Source organism: Dendrobates tinctorius, unplaced genomic scaffold (assembly GCF_039654945.1).
Source record: "Dendrobates tinctorius isolate UK_male_01 unplaced genomic scaffold, ASM3965494v1 ptg000043l, whole genome shotgun sequence".
In the NCBI taxonomy this organism is placed as follows: domain Eukaryota; kingdom Metazoa; phylum Chordata; class Amphibia; order Anura; family Dendrobatidae; genus Dendrobates; species Dendrobates tinctorius.
Genome location: NW_027361711.1, coordinates 18664854 through 18683047, shown reverse-complemented (window position 1 = coordinate 18683047; position 18194 = coordinate 18664854). Strand labels below are relative to the sequence as shown.

The 18194-nt window shown below is 45.3% G+C and overlaps 1 protein-coding gene across 1 annotated transcript; it reads right to left on the bottom strand.

Annotated features, from left to right (window-relative positions):
* Positions 1–1250: 1250 nt before the first annotated feature.
* RPL26L1 (ribosomal protein L26 like 1) lies at positions 1251–17958 on the bottom strand. The gene is made up of 4 exons (XM_073575227.1): positions 17809–17958; positions 17288–17460; positions 13863–14003; positions 1251–1414 (listed from the first exon to the last, which is right to left on the bottom strand). The coding sequence occupies exons 2-4, from the start codon at positions 17453–17455 to the stop codon at positions 1286–1288; spliced, it is 438 nt and encodes a 145-aa protein (XP_073431328.1). The 5' UTR covers positions 17456–17460; positions 17809–17958; the 3' UTR covers positions 1251–1285.
* Between the last annotated feature and the right edge of the window lie 236 nt (positions 17959–18194).

Below are 18194 nucleotides of genomic sequence, written 5' to 3'. Positions count from 1 at the left end.
GCCCTTTTTACATCCTTATTTAGCCACATTGGTGTTCTCCTAGCCCTTTTATTTCTGTACGGTATGGCTAGCTCGCAGTGGGTGTGTAAAACTGATTTAAGTATTTCCTATTTATTTTCTGTGCTCCTATTTTTGAGGACATGGTCTCAATAAATTCGGCAAAGGTCCTCTCTAAGCTGATCAAACTTTGCTTTCCTGAAATTCAGCGTTTTTGTAACCCCCTTCCAGGGCACCTTACTGAAGGACAAGTGGAATTGTATTATATTGTGGTCACTGTTCCCTAGGTGCCCATAGACTCGTACTTCTGTTATTCTATCTGGCCTGTTGCTTAAAATTAAGTCCAGAAGGGCTGTCCCTCTAGTTGGGCCCTGCACAAGTTGTGACAGATAATTATCCTTGGTCACTGACAGAAATTGGTTTCCTTTCTGAGATACGCAGGTTTCAGTTTCCGAGTCTATGTCGGGGTAGTTGAAGTCCCCATAATAATCACCTCATTGTGATTTGCTGCTTTGTCTATTTGTTTCAATAATACATTTTCAGTGGTTTCTGTTATATTTGGTGGCTTATAACAAACCCCTATGAGGATTTTATTACTTTTCTCTCCTTGTATCTCCACCCATAGAGACTCCACCTCTTCATTTCCCTCTTGTATATCTTCTCTTAGGGTGGGTTTTAAAGTGGACTTTAATAAATATTATATATATATATATATATATATATATATATATATATATATATATATATATATATATATACACTCCACCCCCTTTCTTTTTTTTACGATCCCTCCTAAACAAATCATATCCTTGCAAGTTAACCGTCCAGTCATAGCTGTCGTCTAACCATGTCTCAGTTATTCCTACTATGTCGTATTTTTCCTCATACATTACCAACTCCAGATCTTCAATCTTATTGGTCAGGCTTCTTGCATTGGTCAGCATGCAGGAAAGAAGTTTTGTTTCATTTTTCTTAGCTTCCTTCTGAGTACCCTGATTGATTTACCCATTAGTGCGTAACATCTAATTTCTTGCTATATAAAGCGACATGGAAGCATTCTGCATAAAGCCTGTGCTGTGATGACTCTGTACAACTTTCGGTTCTCCTGCTAACTTGTTTTATAAGATATGATAAAAGGGATCAGTTCCTTTGCACAAAGCAAAATAACTTCTGGAATATACATGACAACCCAAAAGATGAAGGTTCTTAACTTCCAGCCAAAATTAACAACGTCCTAATAAAAGAGCCACACGTTGTAGAAACTGAACAGTGTTTTTTATTGATGAAGTTACTCCTGCATTTTCTCAATGCTTTCTTCCTTGTATTTGCCCTTCTCTTTGCCAACCTGGCGAGACTTGGCCTTGCGTTCCAAGATCTTCTTGCGATCTTTGTCGAGCTTTAGTCTGGTGATCACCACCTAAGAGAAGAAAAGAAAAATTCATTTAGTGAAAATTGTCATAGTCAAAAAGATAACTGAAAGAAGTTTGTAGCTAGTGAAAAGAGCAGCAGCCAAACTTTGGTAATCATAAGATATTGGCAATTTCATTTTTTTTTCCATCTTGGTGAGCTATGCTGGTAATACTAAATGGATTGTAAAGCAGTCACTCAATAGTGGAGCAAATCAGAATTATACCTTTGAAGCCAAATATATGGCTACATAACCACCGCTGGTTTGCTAGTGCTATATATCACCTAATCATGTAACAAAAATAAAAAACAAAACAAAACAGTGCAAAACAGTACCATGAATGGCAAAAACAATGACGAATGGGAACAAGTGACTTAACTACTTAACGACCACCGATACGCCTTTTAACGGTGGCCATTAAGGGGCCTTCTTCCTAAGCGCTGCTTTTTAACCCCTTCCTGACATCCGACGTACTATCCCGTCCATGGGACCCGGGCCCCTATGCCCATGGACGGGATAGTACGTCTACCGCGATCAGCAGCGCCCACGTGGTGAGCGCCGCTGATCGCGGCCGGGTGTCTCAGCTGATTATCACAGCTGACACCCGGCACTATGTGTCAGGAGCGGTCACGGACCGCCCCCGACACGTTAACCCCTTGCACACCGCGATCAAACATGATCGCGGTGTACCGGGAGTTAAAGGGAAGCATCGGCAGGGAGGGGGCTCCCTCCTTGCTTCCCTGAGCCCCCCACGGCAGCGCAATGTGCAGCGCTGCTGCGGGGGGCTCCTTTCCTCCAGGCCCCCCAAATCCAAGATGGCGACGGGGGCCTTCGGGGGCCTGGAGGAAGCTGGCTTCCTCAGTGCCTGCAAAGCGCAGGCAAGAGGAAGTCTTCTTCAATGCCTGTGACAGATCAGCGATCTGTCACAGGACAGTGATGTCCCACCTGGGACTATGTAATAAAGTAAAAGAAAAAAAAAAAAGAAAAAAAAAAGTGTAAAAATAATTTAAAAAAAAAAAAAAATCGCCAAATAAATTAGTAAAAAAAAAAAAAAATAATATTCCCCAATAAATTCATTTTTTGAAAATAAAAAAAACCCAAAACAATAAAAGTACACATATTGGGTATCGCCGCGTCCGTAACGACCCGCCCTATAAAACTGTCCCATTAGTTAACCCCTTTAGCGAACCCCTTAATAAAAATAAAAACGAAGCAAAAAATAATGATTTATTATCATACCGCCAAACAAAAAGTGTAATAACGCGCGATCAAAAAGACGCATATAAATATCCATGGTACCGCTGAAAACGTCATCTTGTCCCGCAAAAAACGAGCCGCCACACAGCATCATCAGCGAAAAAATAAAAAAGTTATAGCTTGCAGAATAAAGCGATGCAAAAATAATTATTTTTTATATAAAATAGTTTTCATTGCATAAAACCGACAAAAACATAAAAAAACGACCTAAATGAGGTATTGCTGTAACCGTACTGACCCGAAGAATAAAACCGCTTTATCAATTTTACCGCACGCGGAACGGTGTAAACGCACTCCCCCAAAAGAAATTCATGAAACGCTGGTTTTTGTTCATTCTGCGTCCCAAAAATCGGAATAAAAAGCGATCAAAAAATGTTAGGTGCCCTAAAATGGTACCAATAAAAACGTCAACTCGTCCCGCAAAAAATAAGACCTCACATGACTCGGTGGGTCAAAATACGGAAAAATTATAGCTCTCAATATGTGGTGATGCAAAAACTATTTTTACAATAAAAAGCGTCTTTTAGCGTGCGACAGCTGCCAAAAATAAAAACCGCCATAAATAATAAATCAACCCCCCCGTTATCACCCCCTTAGTTAGGGAAAAATAATAAAATTAAAAAAATATATTTCCATTTTTCCGTTAGGGTTAGGGCTTGGGTTAGAATTGGGGGTTTCCACTGTTTGGGCACATCAGGGGCTCTCCAATTGCAACATTGCGCCTGATCTCAATTCCAGCCAATTCTGAGTTGAAAAAGTCATATGGTGGCTCCTTCCCTTCCAAGCTCTGCCATGCGCCCAAACAGTGTTTTACCCCCACATATAGGGTATCAGCCTACTCAGGACAAATTGCAAAACAATTTTTGGGGTCCAATTTCTCCTGTTACCCTTAGGAAAATAAAAAAAAATGGTGACTAAAAGATCATGTTTGTGGAAAAAATACGAATTTTTTATTTTCATGCCCGGGCATTATAAACTTCTGTGAAGCCCTTGGGGGTTCAAAGTGCTCACCACACATCTAGATAGGTTCCTTAGGGGTTCTAGTTTCCAAAATGGGGTCATTTTTGGGGGTTTCCACTGTTTAGGTACATCAGGGACTCTCCAAACGTGACATGGCGTCCGATCTGAATTCCAGCCAATTTTGCACTGAAAAAGTCAAACGGCGCTCCTTCCATTCTGAGCTCTGCCATGCGCCGAAACAGTCGTTCCCCCCCACAAATCAGGTATCAGCGTACTCAGGACAAATTGAACAATAACTTTTGCAGTCCAATTTCTCCTGTTACCCTTGGTAAAATAAAAAAAATTGAACCTGAAGTATTTTTTTTGTGAAAAAAAGTTAGATGTTCATTTTTTTTAAATATTCAAAAAAATTCCTGTGACGCACCTAAAGGGTTAATAAACTTCTTGAATGTGGTTTTGAGCACCTTAAGGGGTGCAGTTTTTAGAATGGTGTCACTTTTGGGTATTTTCTATCATATAGACCCCTCAAAGTGGCTTCAAATGTGATGTTGTCCTAAAAATAAAATGGTGTTGTAAAAATGAGAAATCGCTGGTCAACTTTTAACCCTTATAACTTCCTAACAAAAAAAAATTTTGGTTCCAAAATTGTGCTGATGTAAAGTAAACATGTGGGAAATGTTAGATATCAAGTTTTTTGTGTGCAGTATCTCTGTGATTTAAGGGCATAAAAATTCAAAGATGGAAAATTGCGAAATTTTCAAAATTTTTGCCAAATTCCCTTTTTTTTTTTTACAAATAAACGCAAGTTATTTGAATGAAATTTTACCACTAACATGAAGTACAATATGTCACGAGAAAACAATGTCAGAATCACCGGGATCCATAGAAGCGTTCCAGAGTTATGACCTCATAAAGGTACAGTGGTCAGAATTGTAAAAATTGGCCCGGTCATGAACGTGCAAACCACCCTTGGGGGTGAAGGGGTTAATGGCACTGAAGAGAATAGCGCCACCTGGTGACTGCAATTCCCCATGGGTGTCAGCTTTACATGACAGTTGACACTGCAGTATTGGCCCCTGATGGTTTTGAAGCCGATTAACCCTTTAAATACTGATAAAATGTGACAGCCATCAAACCCACACAATGAGAATTGAGGGTGCCGATGGTTACCATGCTACCCTGAAGTTACGTGATGACTAGGGATAAGCGATCTGATCCGATAAGTCCTTATCTGAATAGCTATAGCGCTTACCGAATAGCTGCATTGGGAACCCGGATACCTGGAGCGCTCCCGATAATCAGCCGTTTGGCTCCGCAGCTGCATGTGTCGCGGCTGTGTGACAGGCACAATGTATGCACGTAGAGCCTGTGTGTTGTGACTGTCACACAACCGCGACACATGCAGCTGTGGCGCCAAACAGCCGATTATCGGGAGCGCTCAGGTATCCGGGTTCTCAATGCAGCTGCAGCTATTCGCTCATCCCTAGTGATGACCCCAGGGTACGTTGACCTGAGATCCAGCTATTAACAGGGTCTCACATAGGCTCTGTCAGTGACTCACTGACCGCTCTCATGCACTGCATTACAGGAGCACTGCAGTGTATGAGACTAGTAATCAAAAAGAAAATGATGCATATCACACAGTGGGACTAACTGGAAAAGTAAAAAAATATGAAAAAAAAAAAAAGTGCACATAAATCACGAGAAGCCGTTTTGCCACACAATGCAGTTTGTGATAAAACAAAAAAAAAGTAAACAACTAGTATTGCCACGTCCGGAACGACTTACTCTAAAAAATTGTTTTTGTAGTGTGTTAAAATGGAAAAGCATAAAATAAAACAAGTCTGGTATCGCTGAAAGTGATCAAAAAATGTTATGTACCCAAAATGTTACCAATAAAATCCCCAATTTATCTTGCCATCGGTCACTGGAACTATAGGGGGGTTCCCACGTTACTGGTTACATGGCTCCCGCCCCCTCAAATAAAATCCAAATGACCCCTCCCCTCTGATCCCCACTGTGCCTAAACCACAGTAAGTGACCACATGCTTGGCATTATTGTAAGAGAGAAGGCACTACATTTACGGGTGCGTATCGCCAGAAGCACAAGCTGAGCACAATGTATGGGGGCACAATGTATGAGTACTAGACTGGCAGATTTGTAATTTTCCAGAAAAAAGCCTGGCATGGATGTTACAAAATAGTCACTGCAGCTATAGACTAATTCAATGAGAGGTGCAATTTTCGCACTGATCACTTTTGGGGTTTTTCTGCTGTTCTGACACCTTCGGGGCTCCTCAAATCTTTCCAGCAAACTATTCTAGCAAAATCTGTGCCTCAAAAGCCAAACAGTGCTCCTTCCTTCTTAGACATAGAGGCATCAGCGCATTCGGGAAAAATTGTGCAATGCGCTGTGGGGTCTAGATTCACCTATTAACCCTTGTGTACATGACAAATTTGCAAATACAAAAATTACAAATTTACATTTTACTACAATGTCATGTTTCCACATCTCAATGTTATAAAATTCTGTGAGGCACCTATGGGTTTAAAATACTCACTACACCCCTGGATGAATTCCTTAGGAAGTGAAGATTCCGATATGGGGTCACCTGGGGAGGGTGGGGTGGTTCCACTGTTCTGGCACCTCAGGGTCTCAGCTAATGGACCTATTCAAACGAAATCTGCGTTCTAAAAGCCAAGTAGTGCTCCTTCCTTCCCTGCCGTGTGCTCAAACAGTTGTGTACAACCACATATGAGGCACCGCCACATTCGTGAGAAATTGCATAACAAAATGTGGGGTCCAAGTTCTCCCATTACCCCAAGCGTAAATTATAAATTTGGTGCTAAAACAGTATTTTAGTGGGGGGGGGGAAAAAAAAAAAAAAAAAAAAAAAAATTGTTTTGCTCTCACATCTAAATATTATAAACTTTTGTGAATCACCTGCAGGTTAAAAATGTTAATTACACCCCTAGATGAATTTCTTTAGAGATCTAATTTGCAAAATGTGGTCACTTGTGGGGTTCTGCTGTTTTCACATGTTAGGAGCTCTCCAAATGCGACTGCATTCACAATCATTTTTCATTCACAAATTCTTTGTTTTCCTTCCAAAATCTTTTAGTTCCTACCTAAACTTACTAAACATCTTGAATGTGGTTTTGAAGTCTTTGAGGGGTACAGTTTTTAGAATGGTGTCAATTGTGGGTATTTTCTCTGATATATAACTTCCAAACAAAAAGAAAATTCTATTTAAAAAATGATGCAGATGTAAAGTAGACATGTGGTAAATATTTATGATTTTATGCGACATCTCTGATTTAAGGGCATAATAATTAAAAGTTTGAAAATTGCAATTTTTTTTGCCAAATTTATGATATTTTCACAAATAAATGCAAGTCATAGAATTTTTTTACCACTATTATGAAGAATAATAGGTCACAAAAAAAATCTCAGAATCAGTGGGATCCGTTAAAGTGTTCCAGAGTTACCTCAAAGTGACACTGGTCAGAGTTCAAAAATTTGGCCTGGCCATTAAGGTCAAAATTGACTATGGGGTTAATTGCATTTTAATTTAAGAGTTTCTCATAATTTAGGCTGGTTTCACATTAGCGCTTTTTAAGCGCACGCACGGCCGGGGGTAGCTCCGCCCCCGAGCCGGCTCTCTGCCCGGCGTGCCCGCCCCTTGCTTGTAGCACCGCCTCCTAGCGCACAGCGGCGCCTGCGATCGGCGCACCCTATCTTTAGCATAGGGTGCGCAGATCGTGCGCAGGCCGTGCGCTAGCTGCGCTTTGACCTGCGCTGCGCACTTTTGACGGTGCGCCGTGCGCGCCAAAATCAAACTTTTCGGATTTTGGCGCGCACGGCGCACCGTCAAAAGTGCGCAGCGCAGGTCAAAGCGCAACTAGCGCACGGCCTGCGCACGATCTGCGCACCCTATACTAAAGATAGGGTGCGCCAATCGCAGGCGCCGCTGTGCGCTAGGAGGCGGCGCTACAAGCAAGGTGCGGGCACGCCGGGCAGAGAGCCGGCTCGGGGGCGGAGCTACCCCCGGCCGTGCGTGCGCTTAAAAAGCGCTAATGTGAAACCAGCCTAACAGGAAACAAACAGCATAATTTAATACTAGCGTATCAATATCAGCAAGAAGGGTAGAACATTGCAAATGATGCATCTAAATTTACATTAGTTAGCAATTCTTGGTATACTTTTTAAAGTGGGCTAAATACAGCTCCTTAAAGCAATGCACTCATTCTAATGCACTTCTAAGGCCAAGTTCACACTTGCGTACCGTGGCTCTGCGGACTCTCTCCCTGAAGCTCCTCCCACTTCTGCACTTTCATTTAGGTCCGCCTACTTCTGCATGCATCCTGTGTACCCAACTTTAACACTGATATGCAGGACATGCGGATGCGTCCTTTTGACGCACACGCCGACCGCAAGGAAACGCAACTTGTTGGGACATCATTTATTGTACCGATATAGTGTCATGATATTCCACAGCACTTTATAGACTTTATCACTGTCCCCAAACTAAGCTCCTCATCAGTATATCTTTGGAGTGTGGGGAGAAATTAGAAAACCCACGCAAAGACAGGGAAACTTGCAAACTCCTTGCAGATTCTGTCCAGGACCTCAGCGCTGCAAAGCAACAGTTCCACCATGCCAGTGACACAGTATAATAGTGGACATCATCCATATAAAGACCAGGTCTCCACGAGTGGTGGGCAAGTGCTCCTGGGGACTGCTCATAATAGACAGAGAAGCCAACAGGCAACTGCTTCTGTATGTACTGCATTGCACTTCCAGATTAGATGAAAGTGCAGTGGTAGAAGACAGTAGCCAGCTGTTGCTTTGAGTCACCAGTAGGTTATTAACCCCTTCCTGACATGAGACGTACTATCCCGTCCACGGTACCCGGGCCCGTATGACCGGGGACGGGATAGTACGTCTACCGCGATCAGCGGCGCCCACGTGGTGAGCGCCGCTGATCGCGGCCGGGTGTCAGCTGATTATCACAGCTGACACCCGGCACTACGTGTCAGGGGCGGTCACGGACCGCCCCCGACACGTTAACCCCTTGCACACCGCGATCAAACATGATCGCGGTGTACCGGGGGTTAAAGGGAAGCATCGGCAGGGAGGGGGCTCCCTCCGTGCTTCCCTGAGCCCCCCACGGCAGCGCAATGTGCAGCGCTGCTGCGGGGGGCTCCTTTCCTCCAGGCCCCCGAATCCAAGATGGCGACGGGGGCCTGGGGAAGCTGGCTTCCTCAGTGCCTGCAAAGCGCAGGCATGAGGAAGCCTTGTGCACTGCCTGTGACAGATTGCTGATCTGTCACAGTGATCTGTGATGTGACAGATCAGCGATCTGTCACAGGACAGTGATGTCCCACCTGGGACTATGTAATAAAGTAAAAAAAAAATTAAAAAAAAGTGTAAAAATAAATTTAAAAAAATCGCCAAATAAATTAGTAAAAAAAAAAAAAAATATTCCCCAATAAATTCATTTTTTGAAAATAATAATAAAAAAAAAAACAATAAAAGTACACATATTAGGTATCGCCGCGTCCGTAACGACCTGCCCTATAAAACTGTCCCATTAGTTATCCCCTTTAGCGAACCCCTTAAAAAATAAAAATTAAAAACGAAGCAAAAAATAATGATTTATTATCATACCGCCAAACAAAAAGTGCAATAACGCGCGATCAAAAAGACGCATATAAATATCCATGGTACCGCTGAAAACGTCATCTTGTCCCGCAAAAAACAAGCTGCCACACAGCATCATCAGCGAAAAAATAAAAAAGTTATAACTCGCAGAATAAAGCGATGCAAAAATAATTATTTTTTATATAAAATAGTTTTCATTGCATAAAACCGACAAAAACATAAAAAAACGACCTAAATGAGGTATCGCTGTAACCGTACTGACCCGAAGAATAAAACCGCTTTATCAATTTTACCGCACGCGGAACGGTGTAAACGCACCCCCCCAAAAGAAATTCATGAAACGGTGGTTTTTGTTCATTCTGCGTCCCAAAAATCGGAATAAAAAGCGATCAAAAAATTTCACGTGCCCGAAAATGGTACCAATAAAAACGTCAACTCGTCCCGCAAAAAATAAGACCTCACATGACTCGGTGGGTCAAAATAAGGAAAAATTATAGCTCTCAATATGTGGTGATGCAAAAACTATTTTTACAATAAAAAGCGTCTTTTAGCGTGCGACAGCCGCCAAACATAAAAACCGCCATAAATAGTAAATCAAACCCCCCGTTATCACCCCCTTAGTTAGGGAAAAATAATAAAATAAAAAAAATGTATTTATTTCCATTTTTCCATTAGGGTTAGGGCTAGGGTTAGGGCTAGGGGTGTGTTGGGGTAGGGTTAGGGCTAGGGTTAGGGCTAGGGGTGTGTTGGGGTAGGGTTAGGGCTAGGGTTAGGGCTAGGGTTAGGGCTAGGGTTAGGGTTAGGGCTAGGGTTAGGGCTAGGGTTAGGGCTAGGGTTAGGGTTAGGGCTAGGGTTAGGGCTAGGGTTAGGGCTAGGGTTAGGGCTAGGGTTAGGGCTAGGGTTAGGGCTAGGGTTAGGGCTAGGGTTAGGGGCGTGTTGGGGTTCGGGTTGGAGTTAGAATTGGGGGTTTCCACTGTTTGGGCACATCAGGGGCTCTCCAAATGCAACATGGCGTCTGATCTCAATTCCAGCCAATTCTGAGTTGAAAAAGTCAAATGGTGCTCCTTCCCTTCCAAGCTCTGCTATGCGCCCAAACAGTGTTTTACCCCCACATGTAGGGTAGCAGCCTACTCAGGACAAATTGCAAAACAATTTTTGGGGTCCAATTTCTCCTGTTACCCTTAGGAAAATAAAAAATTGGGGGCAAAAATATCATTTTTGTGGAAAAAAATGATTTTTTTATTTTCACATCCGAGTGTTATAAACTTCTGTGAAGCACTTGGGGGTTCAAAGTGCTCACCACACATCTAGATAAGTTCCGTGGGGGGGTCTAGTGTCCAAAATGGGGTCACTTGTGGGGAGTTTCAATAGTTTAGGTACATCAGGGGCTCTCCAAACGCACATGACACCCGCAGACCATTCCATCAAAGTCTGCATTCCAAAACGTCACTACTTCCCTTCCGAGCCCCGACGTGTGCCCATACAGTAGTTTTCTCCCACATATGGGGTAGCAGCGTACTCAGGACAAATTGGACAACAACTTTTGGGGTCCAATTTCTCCTGGTACCCTTGGGAAAATAAAAAAATGGTGACTAAAAGATCATGTTTGTGGAAAAAATACGAATTTTTTATTTTCACGCCCGGGCGTTGTAAACTTCTGTGAAGCACTGGGGGGGTCAAAGTGCTCACCACACATCTAGATAAGTTTCTTGGGGGGTCTAGTTTACAAAATGGTGTCATTTGTGGGGGGTTTCCACTGTTTAGGTACATTAGGGGCTCTCCAAAGGCAACATGACACCCGCAGACCATTCCATCAAAGTCTGCATTCCAAAACGTCACTACTTCCCTTCCGAGCCCCGACGTGTGCCCATACAGTAGTTTTCTCCCACATATGGGGTATCAGCATACTCAGGACAAATTGGACAACAACTTTTGGGGTCCAATTTCTCCTGGTACCCTTGGGAAAATAAAAAAATGGTGACTAAAAGATCATGTTTGTGGAAAAAATACGAATTTTTTATTTTCACGCCCGGGCGTTGTAAACTTCTGTGAAGCACTGGGGGGGGTCAAAGTGCTCACCACACATCTAGATAAGTTCCTTAGGGGGTCTAGTTTCCAAAATGGTGTCATTTGTGGGGGGGTTCCACTGTTTTGGTACATCAGGAGTTTTCCAAACGCGACATGGTGTCCGATCTCAATTCCAGCCAAAAACGTCAAATGGCGCTGCTTCCCTTCCGAGCTCTGCCATGCGCCCAAATAGTGGTTTACCCCCACATGTGGGGTATCAGCGTACTCAGGACAAATTGCACAATAACTTTTAGGGTCCTGTTACCCTTGGAAAAATAAGAATTGAGGGTGAAAAGATCATTTTTGTGGAAAAAATATGATTTTTTAATTGTATGGCTTTATGTTATAAACTTCTGTGAAGCCCATGGGGGTTCAAAGTTCTCACCACACATCTAGATAAGTTCCTTAGGGGGTCTAGTTTCCAAAATGGTGTCATTTGTGGGGGTTTTCCACTGTTTTGGTACATCAGGGGTTTTCCAAACGCGACATGGTGTCCGATCTCAATTCCAGCCAAAAACGTCAAATGGCGCTGCTTCCCTTCCGAGCTCTGCCATGCGCCCAAATAGTGGTTTACCCCCACATGTGGGGTATCAGCGTACTCAGGACAAATTGCACAATAACTTTTAGGGTCCTGCTACCCTTGGGAAAATAAAAATTGGGGTGAAAAGATCATTTTTGTGGAAAAAATATGATTTTTTAATTGTACCGCTGTACGTTATAAACTTCTGTAAAGCCCTTGTGGGTTCAAAGTTCTCACCACATATCTAGATAAGTTCCTTGGGGGGTCTAGTTTCCAAAATGGGGTCACTTGTAGGGGGTTTCCACTGTTTAGGTACATCAGGGACTCTCCAAACGTGACATGGCGTCCAATCTGAATTTCAGCCAATTTTGCATTGAAAAAGTCAAACGGCGCTCCTTCCATTCTGAGCTCTGCCATGCGCCGAAACAGTCGTTCCCCCCCACATATCAGGTATCAGCGTACTCAGGACAAATTGCACAATAACTTTTGCAGTTCAATTTCTCCTGTTACCCTTGGTAAAATAAAAAAAATTGAACCTGAAGTATTTTTTTTATGAAAAAAAGTTAGATGTTCATTTTTTTTTAAATATTCAAAAAAATTCCTGTGACGCACCTAAAGGGTTAATAAACTTCTTGAATGTGGTTTTGAGCACCTTAAGGGGTGCAGTTTTTAGAATGGTGTCACTTTTGGGTATTTTCTATCATATAGACCCCTCAAAGTGGCTTCAAATGTGATGTGGTCCTAAAAATAAAATGGTGTTGTAAAAATGAGAAATCGCTGGTCAACTTTTAACCCTTATAACTTCCTAACAAAAAAAAATTTTGGTTCCAAAATTGTGCTGATGTAAAGTAAACATGTGGGAAATGTTAGTTATCAAGTTTTTTGTGTGCCGTATCTCTGTGATTTAAGGGCATAAAAATTCAAAGTTGGAAAATTGCGAAATTTTCAAAATTTTCGCCAAATTTCCGTTTTTCTCACAAATAAACGCAAGTTATTTGAACGAAATGTTACCACAAACATGAAGTACAATATGTCACGAGAAAACAATGTCAGAATCACCGGTATCCATGTAAGCGTTCGAGAGTTATGACCTCATAAAGGTACAGTGGTCAGAATTGTAAAAATTGGCCCGGTCATGAACGTGCAAACCACCCTTGGGGGTGAAGGGGTTAAATAAGGCGTAAATCTGGAATAGATACTCGTCTATGATAATATCTTTATAACATGTCCTCAAGTGATAGGTTTCAGTTTGAGCTCAATGTGTCTATGCAATACAGGGATTGGCAATGGTTTCCTTTAAATCCATTTAATATGCACCAGCCCCCTCGTGTCCTGTAGGAAGCCCAATATATTTCTGTGGGGTAAGGCCAGAGAGAGCATATTGCATTGCTCATAATCATAACACAGTCAATGTGATCAAGAAGGTCACAATAAAAGCACTGTGCATAGTTCATTTCTAGTGCCTTCATTTTTTTCATCTTTCTGCTACACTCTTCCATTTCTGTAAAATAGCGACACACTTACTGCATCCAAAAAGCAGTGCAGGGTCTCATTGCACTGCATAAAAACGTTAGAAAAGGCGGCAGGCACTGCACAAGAAAGATTTCGGCAACAGAAATCTAAAAAGGTATTTTAACTATGCTCTGTAACATTTCATTAACATTACACATTAGGGTGGCAGCCTGTGAAAAAAGGGGGTGAGGGGGGTGCAATGCTTAAAACAAAACCAACATCCCTTGCCCCTTGAAGCTCTGGTCACCCCGGCACCAATTTTTTGCAGGGACCAATCCATGGGTCAAGCAAGCAGCAGACAAGCAAGACAAGATCTGCAGAGGCTTCAATGGTCGGGTAATGCTCATTTTATTTTCCAGCATTATCTGGCTGTGGGGTGCTTTCTAACACTGTCAACCAAACACTCTCCCTATTACCAAACCTTTAGGTTTTCAAAATCACAAAACATTTTTTCTGCAAACCTGCCCAATACGCACCTTGCTGGGGTGAATACCAACATGAACAGTGGTGCCATTGGCCTTCTCACGTTGCACACGTTCAATGTAGATGACGTATTTCTTTCTGTACACCTGGACAACTTTACCGATTTGCTGGCCTTTGTAGTGTCCACGGACCACCTGTAAAAGTGTAAAAGTGTTAGCGAGAAGTCCACATGCATTAAACAAGCACAGGACAAAAGAAATACGACTGGTTGTTTCATCTGTTCATGAGGTGTAAAGTCACAGGACAGACACCGCTCCAAATCAGAGGACTTAATCTACCTCTCCATAAAAGCCCATCATACACAGATATAGATGGGAACGTCTCAGGAGAGGGGACAGGGACCAGGTTTACTGGTTTACAGCATTGTTTAAAAGTCATTTAACAGAAAAGAAATAGTATTAAGACTGATACTGAGCTCAGGTAATGTGCAGAGCATATAACAGTGCACTATCACAGACTCACATGTATGACATGCTTTACCATACTTCTGAAATAGCTGGGAAGGTTTTCCCAGACTGGACGACCACAAAAAAAAAAATTAATACTCAATTCCTCAACATTTCATGATTTGTTTGCCAACAATAAACTGAAACGCTTTTGCATCCATATACTCAAATATGTATCCAACACCCCTCTCAGCTGAGAAACCGACAACCCTACTAAATCAAGGCTCGATAATGTTTTGGGGTATGTGCCCACGATCCGGAGTTGCTGCGTAATTATGCAGCATCAGACAAGCAGCGGCCGGCCAGCTGTTATAGGGGAACAGATCAGATCGTTCCAAGCATAATAAAGAGTGGCCCATCAGTCTGCTCAGTGCAGATTAGCATATAGAGAAGAGCAATCAGGAAAGGCATTTTCTTAGTGATGCAGGGGAGCTGTGATTTTATGGAGGGGTACAGGAGTGCTATTAAAGACAGTACAATGGTGGCAGATAAGCAACACAGGAGAAAGGTGCATGACACTTCATTACACAGTGTTTAAAGGGTTGACAGTGTTTAAAGGGTTGACAGTGTTTAAAGGGTTGACAGTGTTTAAAGGGTTGACAGTGTTTAAAGGGTTGACAGTGTTTAAAGGGTTGACAGTGTTTAAAGGGTTGACAGTGTTTAAAGGGTTGACAGTGTTTAAAGGGTTGACAGTGTTTAAAGGGTTGACAGTGTTTAAAGGGTTGACAGTGTTTAAAGGGTTGAGAGTGTTCAATGATGTGCCCCAGAGCGTAAGTGTAAATGACCAGTGATGTGCTTCTCCAAGTTCAGTACTATCCAATATAGGCAGCACATGTCACTGAGCTTAGTAATTGTCTAATGTGCACGGTAGGTGGGTAGTGTGGCGAGCACTCTTGCTGATATCCCAGGTGCTGGTGAAGTGGGATGGCAATCACCGTGGTAATGTTCAATCACTGCACACTGTTGATAGTTATGTTCTTGTCGCCTCACCATTTCCTCTATCCCTGCACCAATTTCTTATTCATGAATTGTTATTGCTGCACCTGTCTCTGTACAACAAAGTCCTCACAAGCATCTATCAAGAGTGTGTGGTGATTGAACATTACTCTAATGTGCATGGTATGCCATTCCCGAGACTGTCTCAATGGCCTCACCTACAGGCCCCCCCCCCCCACCATTCCCGAGACTGTCTCAATGGCCTCACCTACAGGCCCCCCCCCCCCACCATTCCCGAGACTGTCTCAATGGCCTCACCTACAGTCCCCCCCCCCCACCATTCCAGAGACTGTCTCAATGGCCTCACCTACAGTCCCCCCCCCCCCACCATTCCCGAGACTGTCTCAATGGCCTCACCTACAGTCCCCCCCCCCCACCATTCCCGAGACTGTCTCAATGGCCTCACCTACAGTCCCCCCCCCCCACCATTCCCGAGACTGTCTCAATGGCCTCACCTACAGTCCCCCCCCCCCACCATTCCCGAGACTGTCTCAATGGCCTCACCTACAGTCCCCCCCCCCCCACCATTCCCGAGACTGTCTCAATGGCCTCACCTACAGGCCCCCCCCCCCACCATTCCCGAGACTGTCTCAATGGCCTCACCTACAGTCCCCCCCCCCCACCATTCCCGAGACTGTCTCAATGGCCTCACCTACAGTCCCCCCCCCCACCATTCCCGAGACTGTCTCAATGGCCTCACCTACAGTCCCCCCCCCCACCATTCCCGAGACTGTCTCAATGGCCTCACCTACAGGGCCCCCCCCCCCCACCATTCCCGAGACTGTCTCAATGGCCTCACCTACAGGGCCCCCCCCCCACCATTCCCGAGACTGTCTCAATGGCCTCACCTACAGGGCCCCCCCCCCACCATTCCCGAGACTGTCTCAATGGCCTCACCTACAGGGCCCCCCCCCACCATTCCCGAGACTGTCTCAATGGCCTCACCTACAGTCCCCCCCCCCACCATTCCCGAGACTGTCTCAATGGCCTCACCTACAGGGCCCCCCCCCCCCACCATTCCCGAGACTGTCTCAATGGCCTCACCTACAGGGCCCCCCCCCCACCATTCCCGAGACTGTCTCAATGGCCTCACCTACAGGGCCCCCCCCCCCACCATTCCCGAGACTGTCTCAATGGCCTCACCTACAGGGCCCCCCCCCCCACCATTCCCGAGACTGTCTCAATGGCCTCACCTACAGCCCCCCCCCCCCACCATTCCCGAGACTGTCTCAATGGCCTCACCTACAACCCCCCCCCCCCCCACCATTCCCGAGACTGTCTCAATGGCCTCACCTACAACCCCCCCCCCCCCACCATTCCCGAGACTGTCTCAATGGCCTCACCTACAGTCCCCCCCCCCACCATTCCCGAGACTGTCTCAATGGCCTCACCTACAGTCCCCCCCCCACCATTCCCGAGACTGTCTCAATGGCCTCACCTACAGTCCCCCCCCCCACCATTCCCGAGACTGTCTCAATGGCCTCACCTACAGTCCCCCCCCCCACCATTCCCGAGACTGTCTCAATGGCCTCACCTACAGGCCCCCCCCCCCACCATTCCCGAGACTGTCTCAATGGCCTCACCTACAGGCCCCCCACCATTCCTGAGACTGCATCAATGGCCTCACCTACAGGCCCCCCACCATTCCTGAGACTGCATCAATGGCCTCACCTACAGGCCCCCCACCATTCCTGAGACTGCATCAATGGCCTCACCTACAGGCCCCCCACCATTCCTGAGTCTGCATCAATGGCCTCACCTACAGGACCCCCACCATTCCTGAGACTGCATCAATGGCCTCACCTACAGGACCCCCACCATTCCTGAGAATGAAGTCTTTGATGAAGGGACAGGAGCACTCGATTCCCCTCTTTCCTGGTATCTCCGGGAGTGCCAATTAGAAAGCGTACATCTTATTGCCACGCCATCATTGTACCCCCCATAACAGCCCATTCCCACACTCGGGTGGCGCTTACCTGGACTTCGTCGTCCTTGCGGATGGGCATAGAGCGGACGCTGTACTTCTGCCTCAGCTCCTTGGACAGGGGGGAGGACATGATCTTCCTACGCACATGAGAGGGGGCATTGAAGTGCCTCTTACGGTTCTTGCTGCGGTCTGAGGTGACAAACGGATTGAACTTCATGGTGACTGAGGAAATAAGGGACATGCAGACATTAGCGGAGACCACCACAGCGGTCCAGGCTCAGCACGGGCCGCACACTCCGAGCTCACAGCACCGGCGGCTTCCCGCGCCCCTCTCCCACACCGCACGGAGTGATGCACCAGCACGGGGCCACACGAGCGCCACAGCCCACGAGCCGTCACACACCGGCGGCCGGCTCCATTCACCCACACTCCCCCGCCACTACACATTGCTTCCATCCGGACACCGGAGCCGCCTCGGCCACACGCTGAGACTGTGACCAGGAGCGAAAAGCGCACTGCGGGAGAGGATTGCGCCGGATTGCACTTCACTTCGCCTCCTGAGCTCCTTACCCAGCTGCACAGAGCACTATGGCCGCCGGAAAAGAGAAAGAGCAGCAACTTCCGCTCACATTAGTCCGCTATAGAACTCACGCGAGAAATGGAAACATCCGCGGAAGGGAGCCCCGAATATGGCGACCCCTGGCGGTGCCAGGGAGCAGCGCAGGAGATGAAGTTCCCGTGTGTAATTCTCTGTGTAGCTACACTGAAGGGGAAATGTCCATTTGTTCTGCCTGCTGCTGTGCGGAAGCGGCCCAGCAATGGCTGATAGTGTGTACTGGGGCTCATGGGACGTTCAGTACAGAATGGCAGAACTGTCCTCTGCATAAGCCAGGAAAACCAGTGCCAGCGGAGTGCCCCCTAAACAAGATATATGACAGCTCTCCCCAGAAAGGGGC